Raw genomic sequence first — 23,022 nt, 5'->3', positions numbered from 1 at the left:
ACATTACAAAGGAATGGCTGTACATCAGTAATTTCTCACAATTTTAAGGAACTTCTACATGACTTTCAATTCGGACTTGTGGGATATCGGACTTGTGGAGGGACAAAGCTTTTTATGCCTGTTGCTTGGAGCTATAGCTCTGAGCCAAACGGCATACAGCTGTTCACTTATCAAGTCGACTATACTTGAGACATGTCGTTCACAAAAATCTCAGAAAATTATTTGCCCTGCATGTGGTATGATTTTATTGACGCTGTTGGTGGGCGGCACAGAGGCGCGTTCACAGTAGCTATTGTCGTATTCAAATATAAACTTCTATAAAAAAGAACAATATGCAAATGAAGCTAATATTACCATAAAGCAGCTTGATTGGTCACTTGACCGAAACAAGTTTGTAGCACCAGATTTGTTATAATGATCAGCATGTTGGAATCTCATCTTTTCTAATAAATACGATGGCCGATTTTTTATCCTTGTTTCATTTTTTGATAAATAGTTGCCATCAATGTCATCATCATCATCATCATCATCATCGTCGTCGTCGCCACTGTCCGGTTCTGTGTAATTAACAGCGTCTGTTGTTTTATAAACATTAGCAACAGCGCCACCTTGGCACTTTAGTTTATCGTTTACACACAGAGGGCGCTTGTAACAGTTTAGATCGGCGCCATTAGTCCATATAGAACGGAAGCAATCGAACCGCAGACCACTTGCATGCGGGCATTCGTCTTGGCACGTTCGTCCACCGTACACAGAAAACGCATCTCTGTCGTCTTCGTCATCATCGAAGGCGGTGCCCGTCCCAATATACATACCCTGAAACAGTTTGGGGGCGGCACACACACCATCTACTAACTGAACTGTTCTCGACTTCACCAACTCATACGCGTCACAAGTACACTTAAGCGGATTATCAGTTAATACTATACTCGTGAATGCTTTCGTATAACTGCATCTGTTAATGATAAAATCCAAATTTTCGATGAAGTTATGCGACAGGTCGATTAGACGCAAGTTCAAAATAGGTTCAAATGACCCCTTCTCGATAAACTTTAGCTTATTTCCTCTTAATTCTAATGTTTGAATATCAGGCACGTGTTTGAAAATGTTTGGCACTGAGGTTAAGTTACACTCATTGAAATTTAAATCCGTTATTCCCCTTGTTCCTGCAAAAGCATCGGGGTGTACGAAGTTTAAAGGGTTGCCTTCAAAGGATATTGAACGAATTGTCAAATCTTTGAAAATGTTTGCCGGTATGGTCCGCATGTAATTTTGATCCAGCAGTATCTTGTCAACAGTAAAGTTCATGTCCCATTTCGTCAGGCTGTGAAAGTTCGGGAGTATCATGTCAATGTCTCGATTCTGGCACTGGAGGTCTACGATGGCTTGCTGTTGGTCAGGCTGAACTAGTTGTACGATGGTACAGCTACAGGGCGTGGGACAGCCGTTCCTGTTCACGTTTTCCTGAGAGGAGTGGACGAGGTACAGCGTTAGGACCAACCAAATGTATCCTCGCAGCATCACGAGACGGTCAAGGATCGTCCGTTTCATGTTGGTATGTGTTGGTGATTAGCTGAAAAGAGAAATGATATCTGCTATGAAAAACCTCATTGGTGAAGCATTGTCAACTGGGTTCCCTGAAATTAAAAGCATTCTAATTTAGCTCTGTAATGCAAAGAGCAGCATGTTCAAGTAGTTGCATTTAGTATTCTAGTTCGCGGTGGAAGCATGTGTGCTTTTGCTTGACAATGGGAGTGACATTGCGTAAATACAATTAGACTAGACCACCAGTAATTACGATCGGCGTACCCCTATAACTCTCAGAAGATTTTACTTCATGATATTCAATGACAGGTTTCGTATCACCGGAAACTCGGCAAGTTTCCTCACACCAAGAGCAATCACATATTTAACTAGGTAAAGAGTGCACTTTACCAATTAACGGTAAAGAGGCAGCATCATAACATCCACCCTTGCTCAATGTTGAATACATTGTGAAGCCATATCTCATGACCAATAGGAAGCAGAGCTACTAATGGCCCACACGTTTTAAAACCTCGACCCAGGGATTGGGTTGGAACGCCCCAAGGCACGATAAAAGATGTCGCTGATCTCGCGCCAAAAGCTCTGGTGAAAATATAGTTTCACGTGTAGGTTTATAGAGAAGTTCCAGCACTTTATATAAAATCATAAGAGTTTAATTATTAAAGTAATGATGCTCTGCACTAAAATCTTATTCACGGATATATTTCTTTTCAGTTGTAGATTATCAAATCTGCGAAGAAATATAATTTGTTCCTCTGAATCCGTTAATGAAGTTTATCTTTCGCGTTGAGCCGCGAGAGTAAGTAATGGATATTGGCCTGTTACCTGTCAACCAAAATGTTTCGGAGACAACGATATTGTAATGGATGAGGCTACATATGTTGTGACGTTGAGGACTGCCTGGAGTGCTACGTCGGCTCCCCTAAAACGACGCGTGCGTTTTTAAAAATACGCTGTGGGATAACACCAAATTTGCCGTTGATATTTTCATACTACACAAAAATGGCCCATCTTGTGGAGCTCATGCGCCCGAAAATCCTGTTGTCGAGCACATCATTTTCCAATGTGAAGACCCCTTTTGGTAACGAATCTCGTTACTATTGCATTAAAATTGCCTCAGAATGCTCTTGGGTCTCTCCCGCAATGATTATGTATAGTTTGGGGAAAAATTTCTGCCTATGGCGTGGTCTCCGCATGCATCCTAGTCATGCCTTGCGTCTCCATCAGATGTCGGTTTGTCGTGATGTCTGATGGGTTTGATGAAACTCTCGAGGCCTTATTAATAACATAACATCACTCTCCAATTCACCACGATAACAAACAACGTATTTTGATAATATCCATCCTCCCTACGTGTATTCCTATTACCAGACTGTTGGAACCATTTTCAAACGCTTCTTGATTGAACTTCCTGAATTTCTGGTGTAAATAGATACTTGAGATGATCAGACACCCGCAATCTAGAACATACACATACCTTTTCGCACCTGGCGGTTCAAATGGTGATTAATATTGATGCTAGCTTCGCAGCTGGCTACAGCATAGATAGATTAGAGTAGTAAGCTAAACAAGCCGGGGGAAAACACACTATCTATGACAAAACTACTGAAAGGTTTATATTGAATTACAGGGAACCGAGATTCAGTCAATTTTCACTCCACATTCCTGTAAACCAATTTTTACGTCTCCTTGTTTTTGCAATGCGCGAAAACTACTTTAAAGAGAAACTGAAATTTTCTTACTCACGATTTTTATGTTGGTTCCATTAAATGAATATTTTAGCGTTACATTTTTTTACGAATTGAGATTATCTACGAAATCTGCGAAATGAAAACGACCGTAAGAAATGGCAGTTCGCTGGACATTTCATGACTATACTCCCGAGATCGAAGGCGTTTGCCGTGACCAGAATTGCCTGTAATTTTGTTTAAAAAATAGCTGTTTTGTAAAATTACGTTTTTGGCTCCCAGAAACATATTTCCTTTCATAACACATAACCTACAATACTTATCTTTCTGAAATTGTACTTTTGTTTTTATACGGCCGGCGTACTATCACTTTCAAACCTCAAACAATTTTGAAAACAAGTCCACTGTCCTACATTTATATGATTTGAAAGAGGCTTAGAGGATTCTGGCAAAATTAGCTGGATGTAAACAATTTCAGAGCCTTTTGGGGTATTGGCGATTACATTATAAATAAATGATCTTCCCTCGGAGCAACATATATCGTCTTACTGCTGAACACTTGCGTTTTGCTGTAACTTGAAAAAAAATATCAAAAAGGAATTAATACATGTACAATGATTTCGTGTCGCGCAATGAACATGGTAAACTTTGAGAATTCGTATACACCATCATATCAGCACAAGTATATATTGCCCATGGTTTGGTATAGCATAGATTACAACAGACATATGTCAAATTGAAGCCTGTTTGGGGGCAAGTCATTAGTTGTTAATGTCAGCCGGTTCTGTGGTGTGCCTGTTTGAAAATGGCACTATTCCGTAACTTGGTAACTATGCTTAATCTTCTGCGTGACGTCAACGGAATAGTTGATAAACCAAACACATTGTTAGTGACTAAAGTCGAAAATACTACATTTAAAAGAGAATGGAGGAACTTGTCATTGTGATATAATGCGATTAACTCACATTTCCAAAGCAACATACACGCAACACTGGCTCTCCATCCTCGTACATGTACAATACTCTCCTATAGAACATATCAGACGCCCATAGCGATTTAGCGGAATTAGCGGAACTGCGGGATATGTTGAAACTTGGCGAAAACCGTCTAAAACACAATGAGAATATGGATCCATACGTCATGCAAGTATCAAATCGCTATATTAATCAAACATGTACATGTACCAGGAGAAAACCCAACATCCATGAAAAACTGGTCTGCCTTTTTTCTTGGACATGTTGGACCATTTCCAATGACATCGGCCGTGGTGGTGGTGAGACAAAACGTGGCAAATAATACAATATTTCTGATATATTATTTAAACATCGACATTCTTATATCGTTTTTAGGCCATTTTTCGCCCAGTTTCCGCAGTTTCCGCTGTTACCACAGATTCCGCAAAATTGCCATGGCTGTTTGTAATACACATGCCTGGTCTCTTTATTTTACAAATGTACGGCTTATCTTGGCTCTTTGCTCACAGTCTGAATTTCGCACGTGTTGCATTCGGAAAGTGCTAAATCGGCGAAAGCAGACAATGGAGGGGCGATACTGATAACGCTCGATCATCAAGGCAGTTTACTTGATGATCGAAGAGTGAACATAAACAAACAATTAGTATTTGTTCCAAAACCTCAAGCATTAAAAGCGTGAAGAACGACAACCGTTCTGATTACACTTGCCCTTGCCAACTGCTGAAAACAAGGCATTAATTAAAAATAAAATACATGTACATCTATAATTTTAAAGGGGGATTAAACAGCCGCCAAAATAAAGAAAAAAAATAAGCATGTGAGATCAAAATCAATGAAATAGTCATTCTGCTGTTTGCGGAGTTGCCATTTGTCTAATCTTCTGCAGTTATGTAATCTTCAGCCGACGTTTACCTCAACACCAATTCCATGGATTCAGCCAGCCGTCGGTCCTCCTTTCATAGAAACAGCTGCTTCAAGTAACACTATTGTTGCTTCCAGCGAATGTTTTATTCAAAACGTTCAGAAACCTTTCAAATAGCAATATGGATCAGCACGAGAAACAATGAATTCCACAGCAAGATCCTAACACGACTACTAGTATTCCACAACCCTCTGTCATTTCTGGAAGAGTACCACGGTAGCAAGTTAACACGCACGGCAATTTCGACAAATCACACACCAATATGCTAACACGACAAATCGTCAAATCCCATCCCGCAGCAAGATCTCAACCGGGCCAATTCACCAAGACCGTGTCAGCAAATTCAACAGACAGCAAGTTAACACAAAGCTCTCACCCGGACCGAAGCGCACTGGATCCTTGGCGTAATGTCAGACTACTTAACGGGGAAATTTGAATCGCTCGGTTTATATATCGAGACAGCAACACTATCATGGCTCATTACATTCTAATAGAATTTATCAAATTAAGTCTCTGTAGTTCTCTTCGTGGAAATTTATTGAAATTAATTGGTCTGACCCTGCATGGCCCGTCAGAGAGAAAACGGGATTTACAGATTTAAATTCATAAGCCGTTTGGACTTATTTTTGCATAGTTTATCCCCGCATTAAAGCCAATGATGATAACTATGAAAATAAATGATTGTGCGGGAATCTTCCCAGCCAGGTCCGCAGAATTAATGGAATTGAAAAATGATTAGAGCGCCCTAAGTTGTCAGCGGTGGATGATGAAACTAATCCTCTGTCTTACGCACTAATCGAATAAGCAGAGTTAATCCGTGTTATAGACTTGGAAACTATTAATTAGTCGCTGGTGATGATGAAAGGGCTTCCGATAGGGTCTAGGAATAGACAGCATGGACAGGGTCATTCTTCACGGATTTTGCGGGATGTCCCTTGGGGCTTTGGCTAAACCAGGATGATTCATCTCCTCGCTGGATGCGAAGGGGAGAAGTTCACGCACACTCACTTTGATAGCATTTCCTGATATCATTCTCGTGAAATATCTTTCTGTTCAATAATCAAGTAGTTTTACCTTTCGAAATCTCCCGTACGTTCAAACATTTAAGATAAGCATTAGAATGCCTTTAGAACTCTATTAACTAAATTGTCCCAAGGTATGCTTATTAAAAGCTGATTTAAAAGGGTGATCAGATTTTTGATCAGATTGAAATCAACAACAAAGGCGTATTGAAGGGATTGAGGGTCGTCAATTTCTCTCTTTATTGCGTTGGTGTAAAAAAGAGAGACCTTCATCAACATCGTCATACTCCTTAAAAAGAATTTGAGATTCTGAAAGACCTTTCAGGGTTTCTCAGCCCTCACGCACGACCCTGTAGAGGTTTTTCAGAGAAATGAAAATGCCCAAAAATTGTTTTGAAATTGTGAAAAACCTTTAGGGTTGTTCATTTCGCTGAATAATATATGATCTACGGAGTGTATGGGGGTGCATAAGTGTGCAGGCTATAACACACTAAATGGTTTTTCAAAAACCCTTATTTTTAAGAGTGTGCCATGAATGAATGTTGTAACCAGTACCTACCTCTTCGAAGTGTTAATAATGCAAGAGAGTTTATATTCCTTGGAAGGTTGCATGGATGAGACTTATATTCAAATGGTACAGGTGCATCTCAACAGACATACTGCGATATGTAACATAATATACCATAGCCTTCGGTGAGCGTTATTTTCGTTTTGCAGTAAACATTTCCATCTAACTATTAAACCATTGCCAATCTGGGGAAGGAATATATCCCAATGCCCACGGGGTTAGTTAAGATCCCCATTTACAAAGTACGATCACGAAGGTTGTGGGTTAGATCAGACTATGGTTATATTAACGGCCGGTGTGTTTTCTTCAACAAAGAAAAGAGTGCGGGTTTTTTTTTCATTTGTTTCAAAAGCATAGATATGACTCACGAGACCTATATTTTACAAAGTGGCACCATAAAAATCCGACGATAGTACATAATATTCGTCATCTGAACAAAACGGCAATGTTGAAATTTATATTCTGGACGTATTTATGCGATTTGAATTCGTCAAATTTAATAAAAAAATTCCAAAAAACGAACGGCATAGGCCTTTAAAGACTGTTTCCACTAGAGCAGGAAACCGCCGCGATTTGGCGTTGCAGTGGAATTTTAAATGAAAGAAATTACAAACTGGGGCGGCAAACCGCCGCGGTTTTAAAGAAAACTGCTATTAGTGGAATCAGCCCTTTCCTCTGTAACCACTTCAAGTATATAACGGGATTTACAAATATACATTATCCTCATTATTTGGCGTAAAAGGGGACGTACAAGGCTGATCTTGTTCCCTTTGCCACGCGACAGGGAACGTCGTCCTCAACAAGAGTATTAATTGAAACACCTTTCGAGTACACACCACCCGATGCAATGCTGAATAATCGACCGAGACGCGTCACGCCAATTAGAACTCCGTTACGCAGCTTGGAGACGACCTTAAGTACTTGACCCCTGACCCGCCTCTTTCACCAGCCAAAATCGTCAGTGTCTGGCAAAGACAGACAGAACGGCAGCAGACAATATAAGTCTTGACAGATAACAAACGGGAACCATTTTATTTGGCTCAATGCAGTGATGAGACAATGCGACTTGTACTTATCGATAATATCGCTCGGACAATTTGTCTCGTGCGGTGGTCGAGAGGAAACGTATTAGCCACCACTCAGTTGTCCTTTTATTTGATTCGAGAAAACATTGGCATGGTCCCTGGCGTCAACGTGGCTATTGCATAGGATGCTTAGTTAGTATCAGTATAAAACGACTTGGCTCGAGTTTTCAGGAACATATACAGTGTGTTCTAAAATATTCCACTTATTTTTGAGAGAACAGTTTAATCATGTGTTGTACATGGTCACCTAATTCATCATGATTTGAAAGCTTTTCACTCTGTCCCTTACATGGTGTTACGAATCACAGCTTTCAGATGTTGCGGCTCGCTACCTAACAACTGTCGTCTACAATGATTACCGAGGCACCCTGCATTCAGGTTTTGCAGAGGGTTACCACTAACCAAATTCGCGGTTTCAGATATCACTTTCGAGACATAGGTGCCCGCTGGTGCATGAATGTCGGGTTTCAATAATGATATTATCAATTGAAAGCTCGCTGATTTATCATGCTGCTAGGACTATAACATAGAGGTTTTAAACCTACGACCAAATAAATCATCGCTATAGATTCATTTTATTGATACACCCAATACAACCCAGCCAGAAAAACATGACCCGTGCTCAGAGTTACGTTCACCGCGAGACCAATGCTTTCTATTGACCAGTGCTTTGTTGACGGCATTGTCATGTCGCCCAGTGGACTATGGTTTCCCTGTCATCCATCATCTTCGAGATCCAGTGTCGTCAGAGAAGAATCAGCTAACGTGTTCGGGGATCAGGGCCAAATAGGAAACCATGGTTATATTATCCTTTAAGCATCTCTTTGAGCATGTTGAGATCCCTATGCAAATAGTACTATTGTTATCGTATTTGTTTGTTAATAAACGCTCCTCGTGCTCAAAGCCACGAATATCATGCACGAAAAAACCACTCAAGTGGTTCAACCATGGCAACTGGCAGCATAGAGGCTGAGGTCTGATTCGTTGCCGCTACACGAGGTATACCAGTACACGCACACGTGCACGGTATCCGTGTACCAAGATGCAGTCCAAATCAAAATTGCCATCCCTTAATTCGAGCGAAACATAGAGTGTAAAACGCGTCACTCGTGCATCTCTCGCGGCTGGCGCGTCACTGGCGCGCAACTCGTTGCGCGTAACTGACGCTAAGCGGGAAGGATGTCAACTGTGACTTGGACTGTATGTTGTTACGGAAATTTTTACAGAAGAGAATTTTATCCTCCGTAAAAAATGCTCTATTTCACATGTACAAAAATGTAGCAACAAAGATTTCAACTAAGCGCGCATTGAAGGGCATTTTTTCAGGGCAATTTCCCTTAAAAACGCTCTTCGATACCAATATACTCAAAATTTCTTGACATTCATTTATCTGCCCCTTCCCTCTTTGTCTGTGGGAAGCAACAGTACCCTATTCGAGTAAATGTGACTATGATGGCCTGATTGCTAAGAAAAATGCATGAATTCACCGATACAGTCCATGCTGAAAGCCAGTCTCAAGAACACTCTCACCCAGCTCATTTTATGTTTGATGAATGTGCGAAGTAAATGACTAACGTATTCAAATGGCGCGATCATTCGCTGTCAAAGTCGGGAAATGGACTCGGGTTATTTCACCCAGCAGCTCTTAATGTGTTCGTCGGTACTAAATCATTGATTTGAACGCGTTCCGCCGTGGCCGTGAGGCATCTCAAACATTTCTGACGACATTATCCGTAGCCATGCTTTATTTAAGCTCTCAGAACTTTCGTCACAATTGTGATGGTTCGCCGTTCACTCTCAGAAATAAAGGTATTAAATTCTAGCTTTTGAAAAACCCAAGCATATTTTCTGGCCAGCAATATATCCACCCCGTAGAGGTTTTTCGGTAAAATGAAAAACCCTGAAGCTTCTTGAGATTCAAAAAACCTATTGATAAGGTTTTTAGTTTGGCCGAAAAATCTCTACGGGATACATTTTTGTTGCTGTAGACGAGTAAATTTCGTTTAGAAAGGATTAAAACCACCTAATTAGTAGCATATCACTAAATTAAAACATCCATCTGCCGTATTTCAAGTACCACATAGCTGCCATGCCTCTAATTAAAACCATTTATCTTACCTAACATAAACAAATTTACAGCATCGCTTAATCATCAACGCAATAACTAACTTTTAATCTGATTTTGTCGCTCTTGTTGATAGCAACTACGATACCCTTACTTTGTAAAAATTCCTTCGTTGGTTCACCGAAATTTCACTGAGATGCATTTTTTCATCAACATTTTGTAGTCTCAAAACATAATTCGTCACTGTGACGAATTACGTTTTTTGCTTTGTGACTGTCGAGTTAGGCTTTCGTCACACCACAGTGACGAATACGCCTCGTCAAATAAGATTGTGACAAAGAAAACATATGACAAATCGTTGTGTGACCAATGGCGAACTATCGATTGTCATTTTTTACAAACTCATGTACGTTATGGAACTAAAGTGGTTAAACACTTGTGGAAGAAGGACGGACTAAGACTCGGTTTAGCGAAGGAATATTCCAATATCATTCAAGTGGCATGACTAATGTTCTGATACATCAACAATACTTGATCATATTGAATGCATTTGAATATGTGACTCATTTCCTTACACTCTCAAGTACATTAACTTCTTAAAGTGAGAGATTTATTGGCAACAGCATGTCGAGAAATTCAGTCTTGCGCACTGAATGCTTACTTAAAGGAAGCCTATCGGCTGCAGCAAAGTAGGCCAGATTGAGTTACACGAAGTCGTCAGTAGGGGTCTCCTTCGACTGACAGAACTATTCACCTTTGTTCGAGGGATATTTTTGATGCTGAAACGAGCATGACGTAGCTGTATATACTGGTGTCCTGCAGATGACCTATTTGATCTCCTGTCTATGGCCCCCTCTAGTAAACCATAGTTTGTACAAAATCATGACATTAAACGTATCATTATATATTTTTGAGTGGATAGTTTCCCTATCACTGTTTTTTGCAGCTAACAATTTCTTTTCTGGGACACTCGGTATTTACGTCTACGTTCAACAACCATAGTCAATCAAAAGATTCATTGTTCATAGCCTTTCAAACTTCGAAACATCAGCAAATAAATGACTCGAATATTCTAATTTTGTCAGCTTGAAGTTCCGAAATCTGGAAATGACTCTACGGTTCTTTCAGCCGTTAACTCTAATGAGCCAGTTGGCGTGAAGAATTGATCGTACAACTGTTTCTGAACTGCCTCTGAGGAATGCGGCTTCCCTAAATGGGAGTGTAGTATTCACGAATTGAATTCGAAATTCGCATGCAATTACACTGGTGTCAGGAGGAAAAACTACTATGCAGTTAAAAAATGTGTCATTAGACGTTTTCAGAAACAGCAATGACGAAAAAATGCCTTCAGTCCGGTGTGACAGCGGATATAGTCCCCCTGGAGTCATAGTCCGGTAGCATTGTATTTGATCAATTAAGCAGCATGATCTATTGTACCGCTAACCCTAACCAAAACATTTAGCAATGCGGGCTATTGTTACACGGACTATCATCCCTAGGACTACTATCCCTTGCACACCGGTATGAAAGCACTCGCAGTTGCCTTGATAAAGTCTGGTAGTCCTGGTCATTGGTTATAACCGCACACCTAAGTCATCGAATAATTGAAGTGGTCTCGTTCTTCCTGAAGAGTCAGAGCGAGATTTTACACCAACCGATGTTGGTTAATAGAGATTAATCATATACCAGATTGAAACAAATTTACTGGGCGTTGTTCTTTTGTGTTAAAGGGTAACTCGTGTCAAATTTCACCATATAATGTTTTAGCTGTTTTTGACAATGACTACGTCACTTTCTCATAAATCGGTAAGGTTTTCGAATCGAAATGCACATTTTCTAGAAATTGATGGTTTAAACCCGCCCGGACGGCTCGCTTCGATGCCGTTTTCGTTGATGACGTCACAACATGAACATTTTCGCGGTCGCGGTGGTTAACATTCAGCGATTTTATAATAAATCTAATCAAAAATGGAAAATTTGAGCTTTACATTTGTGATCAACAATTAAAAACGGACGTATTTCCGTAAAGTTGTAAATCACATCATAGTATCACTGATACGAACACAGATATGTATGTGAAATAATGAATGTTCAACGCGGTAAACATCGATGGCATATTTTTTACATGTTTTTGCTTTCGTCATGTGGGAGGTGATTGATATGTGACCAGTTAAACGAGCGGGGAAAACTAACCGATATACAATCCGTCACTAATTTGACCTCCAATTCAAAACGGTCGCAAACATTGCGTTAATATGACGATTATTTTCTCTTGCCCGTGAAGGCCTATCGACCGCCATGAAAGCTTATCAGTGGGGTTGGTGTTATCAAGATTTCTCCTGACAACCCTTTCGTAAGACAATCATAGAACGACGGGAATTTAGACCTAGGTGCGAGCGCGCTTTGCTAAAAGACAACAGCCTATGTATTTTTGCAAGGCCTGAATTCTTCTAAGGGCGAGGTAAGGGGCAAAATAGCGTAATTAACGGCCCAAAAGGTATTCACGATAACAATGTAATAGTAGACATGTAACGCTAGAACTCAGCCAAAAACACACAGGCATTCAAACCACATCTCGAGCTTCTACATGACATCCCAAAGTGCACATCAACGAAAAAAGCGGTATGCTTTCATCACAAACCTAGGAAAAATCTGTAGAAGACATCCTTAAGGAATTCCCAAAGCACGCCGTTTTTCGCCTTTAACATTTTTTTCTGGCTGGTCGCGTCTTTTTAACGAAACGAAATCGAATTAGGAGCTTAGTGCCACACTAAAAAACATGACATCTCCAGATTCCAGACGTCGTGAATGTTTTTATTAAACGGGACAACTTTGGCGTGGGGTTTAGGTTGCGAGAGGGATTATACCTGTTCTCCCACCACGCGCCGCGGGCCGCAAGTAGCTTAACATTAAGCTGGCCCATAAATGATGTTTGCTGGTATTGCGTGGCCGTTTCGGACATGGCTTGCACTCTGGTAAGCCTACGGTATATTTCATAGTGCACTGTTTATTTTAATTTAGCGATGATTTAGTGATTCTGTTGGGAGAAGTCGCGGCCCAGCTGGAAGCCATTTTCGTATAAAAACCAACATACCTCATACCAAAGTTTTACCATCAAACGGGAAACGTATGAAAGAGTTACAGTGTGTAGGAGCTGCGAGTATGATGGGGTGAATCTGCCACCTAACAGGAACCTTTTTCTAGTATCGTCGATGAAAAATCCACGAACTAAATTCACATTACATCTATATATTGCGGTTTTCCAAGTCAACCTTGACCTTTAATACATGACCAATTACTTCAAATATATCACCAGACTAGAACATTGATTGTCTGAAAGGAATTCAATTATGAACACTTTAGATGCGAATAAAAGCAATATATATCAGGAGGAGCCTACTTGATTTGACCCTTCTTTAAACTGTATTGGTGCTTTGGTACCACAATCGATTTTCATGCCAGTCTTGGTTGGACGAATCACATGACCGACGTGTAAAGTCTCCTGAAAAAGCGTTATAAATCATATATCGGGTCAATTAGCCACTGTGGAGGATGGAGGACCTGACATTGATATACTTAGTACCAAACTCATGATATGCCGGAATGTGGAGGGTTCCCTATTTTCGCAGCGGGAATGGCCTTCGAGTTGATGGTTATTACCGGATTCCTGGTGCGTAGTCAGGGAGCAACATCTCTCATATCGCGCTTCTGTCTTTTGCGTCACTATTACCGCAGTGTTGTGTAATTGTCGATCGCCTTCTAAGCTAATAAATTGGGTCTATAAACTGGAGCCAAGTGGGCCAGGTATTGGTATACAAACTTGCCGCCAGGTGTCTATTCTGTCTTATAGTAAAGTGGTACTATTTACCCTTGTACAAGGAATATTTTGATCGATAAATCAAACTAAACCCTGTTCCCGAACTGTTCCTAAATGTATCAACTACCAATTGAACCCAGTGGCTGACCCAGTGGCGCAAGAGGCGTGCGTACACAAAACCACTAACGCTGAGATCAATGATTTTGTGGGCGCCTCTCCTCAAGAACCAAAGAACTACTCCCATGATTTGCCCTCATGATGCCGGGAACACAACATTTTTCTGTATGCGGACCTCCCAGCCCCCTCGTTTCCAAGAAAGCAGCTTCAGACCCCTCTCCCTGTGGGGCTGCGCCCGCGACTTTACCAAATTTCTACAGCCCTAGTTTATACTATCTCATGTTGCCATGGCACATGTACTATCTACCCCTGGGTATCTATACCAGAGAACCGCTATCATACAAATCGAATCATACAGTCATTTTTGTCTGATTCAGGTATGTGCTAATGCGATTGTCTGCATTCTGGAATCGATCAGGCAATTTCTCATAACGGGTACGCAAAAAAAGAACGTACCGAAAGGTAACGTTGTATATGTCAAAAACTCTAGCCTAGGCACCTTAAAGATTCCGACACTGAGAGACAAAGCTTTTGTCTGCTATGTGGAGAAATTCTTGATTTGGAACCAAAACATTATTTCCCGGAGTTTCATCTATGTAATGACGTGTGTTATTTGGGCAAGTTTTCTTCATTCTTGTGGGCATTGAATGACTCTTACCGCTAGCTACGTGAGAAATAAAATCATATGAAATTAGCTATCTTTGACATGTCCGTCGAAAATCGCTTTATTCACATGATATCACTGGAAGATGAAACATGTTGTCGAAGGCGTCACGCGCACATGGATTGTTAAATGTAAAATCACCCCAGGTAAATAAGGATACATATGTCTCTCTCGTGACCTGAAAGGGACGTAAGCACGCCATGGTCTTCAGACCAATAGATGGAGATTTTAATTTCATTTCGACGGCCTTTGAGTTCCGTAGAGTGAATACCTTGGCTGCTTGGGGCGTACGTGGTCCGAAGAAGATGACCTATGAGATGTCCGATATAAGGCTAAGGGCTCTTCTTTTGAACAAGACGCGTTATGACTAGCATATACATGTAGTGTATTAACCCTTTGTGCATTGAAAACATATATCAACTGTGAATGCTCCTCACAGAATTGCCCTTATATCCTATACTAGGTCGCGTTGCGAATTGGCGTGTACTTGGATACGCCAAGTGGCCAGGTCAAGGCTCTCACAGCCGCATCTTTGAACCAATTTGTGAGGAACCGCGGTGGTACAGTGGCTCGGCCCGGGTCTCTGACGAGCGGTTATGAGGTTTTTTTGTTCGATCCCACTTTCGGCGTGAGACTCCAGGCAATGCCGGGCTGATCTCGTCTTACATGTACTTGCCTTAATCCACCAATGTGTATTACTGGGTACTGGTCAGAGATGCTCAGGTAGTGCTGATTGTTCTGCTCATCTAAGGTCTAATGAAAGATTTCAGGGCAGACCAAGGGTTGAAGTGTTAATTCGGAGGACAACCTCTACTGGCTGTTGTTGATATCAGAATATAAACACAAAACTTTAACTTTTTTTAACATTAACTTTAAATCTGAGTTGTATTTAAAAGCACGATAATGCAAAAGGTCAGCTCCTGCCTCACGATTTAGCCCACAAAGTATATGATGATAAATGGTTGTCCTTAATGCCAAAGTCAAACCAATTCACAAATTTCTTTTTCAATAACTATATCGTTTTCGAATAAACAATCTTTTTTTCTTCTTTAACAAGACAGGACTCCATTACCAGCTGTCATTTTCTCACAAGTTATGAACCATTAACGAAGTTTATGTTGAAATTACGATTACCTGTGTTACGCATCAGCTCGTTAGTGCTTGAAGAGGTTGCTTTACTATGGGAAAAACATGAAAGATGCACAAGGAGAGCTTCAATAACGAAAATGATAGGGCGAGTAGTTTTCATGTGGGTCTGATATACTATACATTACTCCAGTATAAACTGTACTGCGCCCTTCCAGGTATGATCCGATATGGACGGAATGTCTCCTATATGGATCGTGGCCATATACAATGTACATGTAGATCTTTGTGATTTGTCATTAATCTTTGAATATTTCCGAGCTATATAACAAAATAAGATTCCGTTTGCAGCTTGTGATCATCAGCACGCTGTTAAGAAAACTCATTACTGGGACTTTGCCCCCCCCCCCCCGCCCAGATTTTCAGGAACCAGTCGATCTCATTTCGGTCGGCGCTACATAGATTTGGTTGTGGGAACAAAGCCGGAACCATTCTCAAGGAAGACAAATATTGCTTTTATCACCTCGGCAACGAAACTGGAAATCGTAGCGGTGACTGGTATCAAATTCTTTCTGTTATCCCGATGTATGGTTGTATTCGTTCGTCACAAAAATATCGAGCGTGAGCAAGGAATTTAATTAAGAGATAGCGATTTTAATCACATTATGAGACTTGTACAGTTAATTTTAATCCCATCACCATGAGGGTTGTATATATCGGTGTTTTAGGGTATGCCACAGAAATGATTAATTACCAAACACAGCGTTGTTCATAGTGAAGGCAACAACAGCTATTAGAGTGATGCTATCGCTTGTTCCAATTCCATTTTCATGAGATGTATTGCCGACGCCTACTTCCTTAGAAGTTGCATTAAAATTCGCTCTCTTGGGTATAAACACTCGTCTAAAAATGCTCTCAAATGATTTTCTCGATAAAAATACGGTTAACATTTCCTTTTGACATGCCAGCATAAGTAGTTCCCATGCAATGTTGTGTAACAAATGTCGATATGATAACTCGCTTGGAGAAATGGAATTCACAGAAATACTTATAAAGTGACGTAGTGAGGATATCTTGAAACATGAAGGGTGCAGAACTTGCTTGTGTAAGAAATATGTCAAGTAGATTTTGATATGCGATACATTTATGTACTGGTTGTTTGATATAACAGAACCTCGAGCATAGTGCGTGAATGAATTAACACAGGACTTGATGACAACCACAGACCTTCGTACTTTGCACTTCGTCGCTTGTACGGATTGCTAAACCTGCCTATTAGTGTTTCCGTCGAAGGCAGTTTACTTCGAATAAATTACATATTTCATATTTCTGTTATCATCTCTGACAGTCTCTCAATTGTCCTAGAGAAGTAATTTCCTTAGTGTTTCCGTGTGTCACTGTTTGAATACGTTGCTGGTAATATGTTTACTCTCCACGGACCAAAGAGGTCATTAATTGTGCATTCATAAAACTTGTATCTTTTTTACCTTGTGGGGCGTCATAATTTCTTTTCGATATAGGATGTTTACCAGCCATAGCTGGATACCGGTGATCTTGTTTCGCTATGCTGTGAAGGACCGGTGGCCTTTGACTCAGTTAATAAATTTGAATTTGCAGGTTGGAACCCTTGACTTGCGATTAAAAGTCTAGTCACGCAAATAAAGCAGGCAACGGAGATGAATAAATGAAATTAAAGGTTGAGTTCCAGTATAACGCTTTACAACGGATGATTCACAAAAATCTTTAAGAAAAAACGCTCTCCCGCTATATATTTGGAACGCTCGGACATTGTTAAATTGTTCAATTAGGTTCAGGTCGGGAGTTAACAGGGTCAAGATCCCAGCCTTCATCATTATCATCATCATCATCATCATCATCATCATCATCATCATTTGGGTATCGTGGCCCAGAATTGAGCCTTTGCCTTCACTCTGTAAAATGACATCGTTTTCAGCGGCAATTTATTTAGTTTTACTGTCCCTAACCAGCTCACCTAAAACATGTTTTGGGCAACAATAAATCACATTTTTGCCAGTCCACGCTTCCTTGGGTTACCCTTAATAGCATTGGGGACGAGCCATTTGAGAAGAAAAACAAGGTTACGTCTATGTCGTCTCAAACTCCGCTTTATTTTGTTACCAATGGTATTGATTTCGAAAGATGTTAATTGCACTTTGCGAGGAGGAGGCTGGCAATGGACGAGTCGGCACTTGAAAATAATAGCACTGATGCACTCTTGTCGAAACAAATGATGGTACCAATTAGGGGTTAGTCTTAGTGAAATTGATTTCAGCAATAGGATGTCATCCGAGTTGGTCCTCGAACATTAAGTAGGATTTCGAGATAGTTCTCCAGTGCAGTCATATACGAGAAGGTTCTTGCAACCATTCTTGAAAGCTTCGGCTAGCATGCGACAATGTATTAGGCGACTCGACCTAATTTACGTCATGAATGCCTGCTATTTCATCTTGTTTTGTACCATAATGTTCTAAAGTTTTCGAATAACATTCTTGGTTTTTAATCAAGGATAAGAGTGTCCTCCAAATCTTCGGCAGGAACACCAAGAGAGTGTACCGGAAGGTGAAAGTTAGAGGTTTCTTAGCAAGGTGAAAAATGCTTTTTAGTGGTTTTTCAGGATCTGAAAAACTATCAGTTTTTTTTGTTTACCCAAAACCTCTACGGGGTGCTTATTTGTGTTAGCAAAAAAACCTTTAGAAGTTTCTTCAAAAGCCCAAAACCTTTATTTCTAAGAGTGTAGTGACTGGTACCCAGCCCACAGTTTGGTTACAATCATGTCACGAGCTATTCAAACATAACGCATTTACTTTACTCCATATTCATTCGAGGTATCAATAATTCATCTACTTCAGTTGGAGAATTCACGCATCCATTACAAAATAGACAGAAAGTTGCACTGCAAGTGACATTAATGAATACGATGTACTCGCTATATGTTGCTATCTGAAGTGGTTGAGTCATGATGCTATTCAAATGATTCCCAAGTCTGTTAGATAAAATACGAAGTTTGCCAGGAGAATAAAACCTCATTGTATGCAGCTGTCATTTTTTTAAATGCCCTCAGTACTTTACAGTATGCATAAAACCTGTCTCATCAAAAAGTTTCACGTGGCGTTCGCGTTCAAGGATTATTTTATCTATCGGCACCTTTACCAGTGAACGATTGAATAACATGCGTCACTGGTGCTCGGGACGAAAAATCATGCTCATCTGTACAAGCAACATTAACTTCGAATATGCGCGCGGTAGTCGATTTTCATTTCTCAAAAGCAAACATTGTATGGAATAGATTGCACTACAGGTGCAAATGACCTCCTAGTCTGGAAACGTATTTTTGCAGCTTTCGGTTTATACCTTAAGAAAATTTAGTACCACCATTTTAGTGAATTGTAGAAGTGTCATCTCACCGAGAGGGCCTGACACTAGAATGCTGCACTCCCCACTGACAACACACACCACATTTGCAGCATTTTAAAATGCCGTTCTTCTGACGGCCGGTCAGCCATATAATATCAAGCGTGATCGGCAATTGTGCAATTTATCAATGCACACGCTACATCATACATTGACCGTCAGATCAACGGCATGTTTTAAAATTCCTGACACTTTTCCGTTCCGGCGAACAGGTAGATATTAAAGATTACTGCTGTGTGCCAATGCCATGATAGAATATAGTATTTTCTATGCAAAACAGTTGGACTTTTTATAAAATCTTTTGCAATGAAAAATATGACAACATTTTAGAACACAAAAACGAACACTGTTTATTCCCGCGCTGTCTAATCTGGTTGTAAACCGTTTGATAACTCAATCCACTGGCGAAAAAAGCCCAGACGCTCATAATCTTCCTCATCTGAATTTACTGCTTCGGGCAGAAGACATCGAACAGCCGATTTTCGCTAATGATTTCCTGATTCAGGTTACGTCGGGAAAAGAGGCAATCAGATCATGGTGGCTCATCAGATAACGTGCGAGAAGCTGCATTGCACGCTTCTATCCTCGGGCTTCTTGGCCGCGCAGGACCTTCGCGGTCAATCTAATCGGGTGTGCATTATTTTCAGGGTGGTTTCTGTACTATCGTTATCATACGCCACACTGTCCGGCAAAATAATTTTTCATTGGTAATATTCCAACTGAATTTCCAGCTGTATTGCTTTTGATAGACATACAATTATTTTCAGTCTGAGACAACTCGCAAAACGACCGTCCTTCCCTGACTGTTTGCGTCCCCTCCTTGGTCTCTATTTGCTCTGATCGCTATGGACAATCTAATAAATAAAACCAGTAAGGCATCCAAGGCCGTAGACTGCCTTCCCCGTCAGCGCCAGAGGTTAGTGCTGGTTCTCATATACTATTATATTAGGAGCAGCATTGCCTGCCTCTATGCCGGAGTATGTTCTGGCTCTTTATCATGCACAATCTAATCTATCACGACTACACGCCATAGATTATCACACAGACATGAGGGAGACATACATAATTCGTTGTCAAGCGCTGATTCGCGGCGGCTGGTAACCTAGTACCTTTTGGAGATTCTTCAGTATGAGATTTTTAACCAGCACCCTGACTGGAGGCGGTCAGAAAAAGAAGACCGTGCAGCTTTCCGTGGTGAATTGGTTTTTTTCGCGACACCGGCGTAAACCACTCTGAAATAAATGAGGTTTTCGGGAGAGACACGAATATTTTAGTGCGGTAGGGAAGAACATTGAATTGGCCCAATTCTTTGTTTTATAGGGTGGACAAGTGCACATTTTAAGGCCGACGGGATATAGCAGATTGAAAAAATACCCATTAAAAAACCCGTCTTCTCCGATGACAGTCTGGCGTGTATAAAGCACAGGTCTAATGGAGATTATATGCGATTGTTACGATGCGTTTAAATCCCGACGACATGTCTGTCTCAACCGAAGGTACTCGTAACGATGTATTGAAAAAATTGCTCTGGATGCGAAATCCAGATAACTGAACCAATTAACAACACCATAGCTGCGCTTACACCACGAAATATTGGTGGACCAATTGCACTTACACCACCACATTGCCGCGACAAATTGGTTCGGCAATCCATTGCCGATACAAATTGCCGAGCGAATTTGTCCCACCAAGCTTGATGGTCCAAATTCGCCCGGCTTGTTGAAAGCTCGGCTTTGTCGTGGTGTAAGCGCAAATGGATCGGCAATTAGCTAGTTAGATGGTTCGGCTCCAGGTGGCGTTTTCGAAATGGCGCTTTCTGCTTATTGTTTGCGCGCCATCTGTAGCCGGATTTTATAACTAGCTGCAGCGCTGGTGTAAGCGCTTGGTGGATTTTCGATGGTGCGGCATTGGTTCCCGAACCAAGATTGGTGGTCCATTTTCAGGTGGTCTAAGTGCGGCTAAGCATATGTAGGTTCGGTGCAATGCAATCGTTAATAATCAATTGCCTCTTTCCACAGTTTCGAAGCAGTTTTGAAAGAATTATTTAGGCCCCATTGGATTTATTCATCAGATCATTGTCCGCCAAAAGCAGATTTTTTGGTTATGTACAAAGTGTGTTTCATTCCATAACAATATGTGCATGTACTGCACATTAGCGATGCACTACAGACCTCAGTCTGACCTCATAAGTTATGTTATGAGGCTTGTGACATGAATGCTCCATCAGAATACTTTTAAACCATTTATTTCGAAAAACACTGGGTGATTCTGCAAATGTTAGCAAATGGTATAACTTCATCTGGCTTGACTGTATGGGTAAACCATCTGACCATCCCTGCTGGCAATGGTTTTATCAAGAATGCATTGACTAATATTAGATTAAGCTATTGAACTGGCGTTATCACTATCAGAGTCTTTCAAACTCATTGAAAGACTCTGGTGTTACACAGTAAAAAAAATTGTGTATATTATCAAAATCGGCGTTCATTAACGCCCAATACCCATTTTTAGTGTGGCACCAACGCCGAAAATCGGAATCCATTGACGCCTTACACTCATTTTTACACTACTTTTTTACTGTGATATACAGAAAAACTGAAATATTATCAATCAAGTTATAGCAAGGAATTACTATATCCAAATATGCCACAACAACTCGCTCTACCCTCCCGCGTCTGGCCGCTTTTCAACATAAAAAACAGGAGTGATTTAAAAAAAATTCAATACGGACTCATTGTTAAAGCAAGACACATTCATACAATAGTAAAGGTTTTTGATCGCAATCTGTATGCAACAGTTGGCGATACGTTTCGATCAGCCCAAATAAGGAGATATAACAAAAAAGGATAAAGGGATAAAGGTGAGCCGGTTGAATTTAAATGTAATTCGCTTGGGGGAGGTTTGAAGTAGTCACTAGATACAATGTACGCATCTTGATCACCACGGGTTTTGTATCTTATCAAGATGCACAGACCATGAGATCCTGGATGTAGATACGTGGTCAAACATATTTGCTACTGTAGATACATGGATATTGGCGTCGCCTGGCGTTAGAAATAGGAAACAGCTCTAGTTGGACCAACAGTGAACGAACGGCGAACCTCTTTAAGGCAACTCTATCGGAACATGTTCATTATATAATAAAAAGGCATGCAAGCGTACGCTATCAGAAATACGCCGCATTTATCGGCCGGCAAAAATGAGCAAGTTGCGTATCCGATAAATGTGCGGATATTAGGAGGCCTACATGTACGTAACGAAAGAAATTGCCGTAAGAAACATGCGCGGCTGCTGCAACAGATGGAATGAGAATCAATATCATGCTCAGATAAACATGCCTGAAATAATAGCTGTTCACTCACCTGGTTCTGTTCTCAATACATGTTCCAGTGAGTAACAATTGAGCCGTACCACTAAGAGAACAGGCAAACTGAGGTGCAGTATACGGAGCAGTGTCGGTCAGTTATGCTCGCCGCCTGTAAATCGTCTTAGGCCAAATTGTCAGTGAAAACGTCATGAAATGTATCCAAGAGAACGCATGAGCAAATACGGTTATCAGTGATATGTGTTCCCGAGATCAACGAATATATATATATATTTGCTATTACTATGCAGGATGAGTTGGTGGTCAGTTGTGATTTCCTACTGAGCAGAGATATCGAAGTAAAATTCGTGAAACGTATCCAAGAGTGATTGTAAGGAAAGTATGCAATGCGGATGACTCGCCCGCTGTCGGAAGTTGTTAAGAGTAAAACGGTTTTAACTTGGGCCGCCCGAAAATCATTAGCCTTGTCCAATATTAATGTAAAATGTAATGATGATCCGAATCCACAGGAAGTTAAGATCAAACTGATCGATGGTGCTGAAGATGATAGTTTTACGTTTACTGGTGTTGTTTTATATCGTAGCAAGAGAGATGCGTATCCAAGCATGATGTGTATCCAAGAAAGATATTTATATGAGTGGTTTTCATGCGTGACCAGAAGTGACACTTTGTAATTTCCGTTTAGATGGCAGGGAATCTGGTTTGTTGTGTT

General features: G+C 40.7%; 1 protein-coding gene across 3 annotated transcripts; it reads right to left on the bottom strand.

Moving 5' to 3' along the window:
* Positions 1-230: 230 nt before the first annotated feature.
* On the bottom strand, positions 231-22,737 carry LOC135497125 (protein slit-like). Of its 3 annotated transcripts, none has more exons than XM_064786855.1 (2): positions 22,348-22,737; positions 231-1,573 (listed from the first exon to the last, which is right to left on the bottom strand). In XM_064786855.1, the coding sequence occupies exon 2, from the start codon at positions 1,549-1,551 to the stop codon at positions 316-318; it is 1,236 nt and encodes a 411-aa protein (XP_064642925.1). In that variant the 5' UTR covers positions 1,552-1,573; positions 22,348-22,737; the 3' UTR covers positions 231-315. The 3 variants fall into 3 exon arrangements, with proteins under 3 accessions (XP_064642925.1, XP_064642926.1, XP_064642927.1); XM_064786856.1 differs by lacking the exon at positions 22,348-22,737 and adding an exon at positions 5,120-5,536; XM_064786857.1 differs by lacking the exon at positions 22,348-22,737 and adding an exon at positions 5,400-5,536.
* Positions 22,738-23,022: the final 285 nt, after the last annotated feature.

Source organism: Lineus longissimus, chromosome 12 (genome assembly GCF_910592395.1).
Source record: "Lineus longissimus chromosome 12, tnLinLong1.2, whole genome shotgun sequence".
In the NCBI taxonomy this organism is placed as follows: Eukaryota; Metazoa; Nemertea; class Pilidiophora; order Heteronemertea; family Lineidae; genus Lineus; species Lineus longissimus.
Note: the sequence above shows the minus strand (reverse complement) of the source record. Positions and strands in the feature narration are given on the sequence as shown.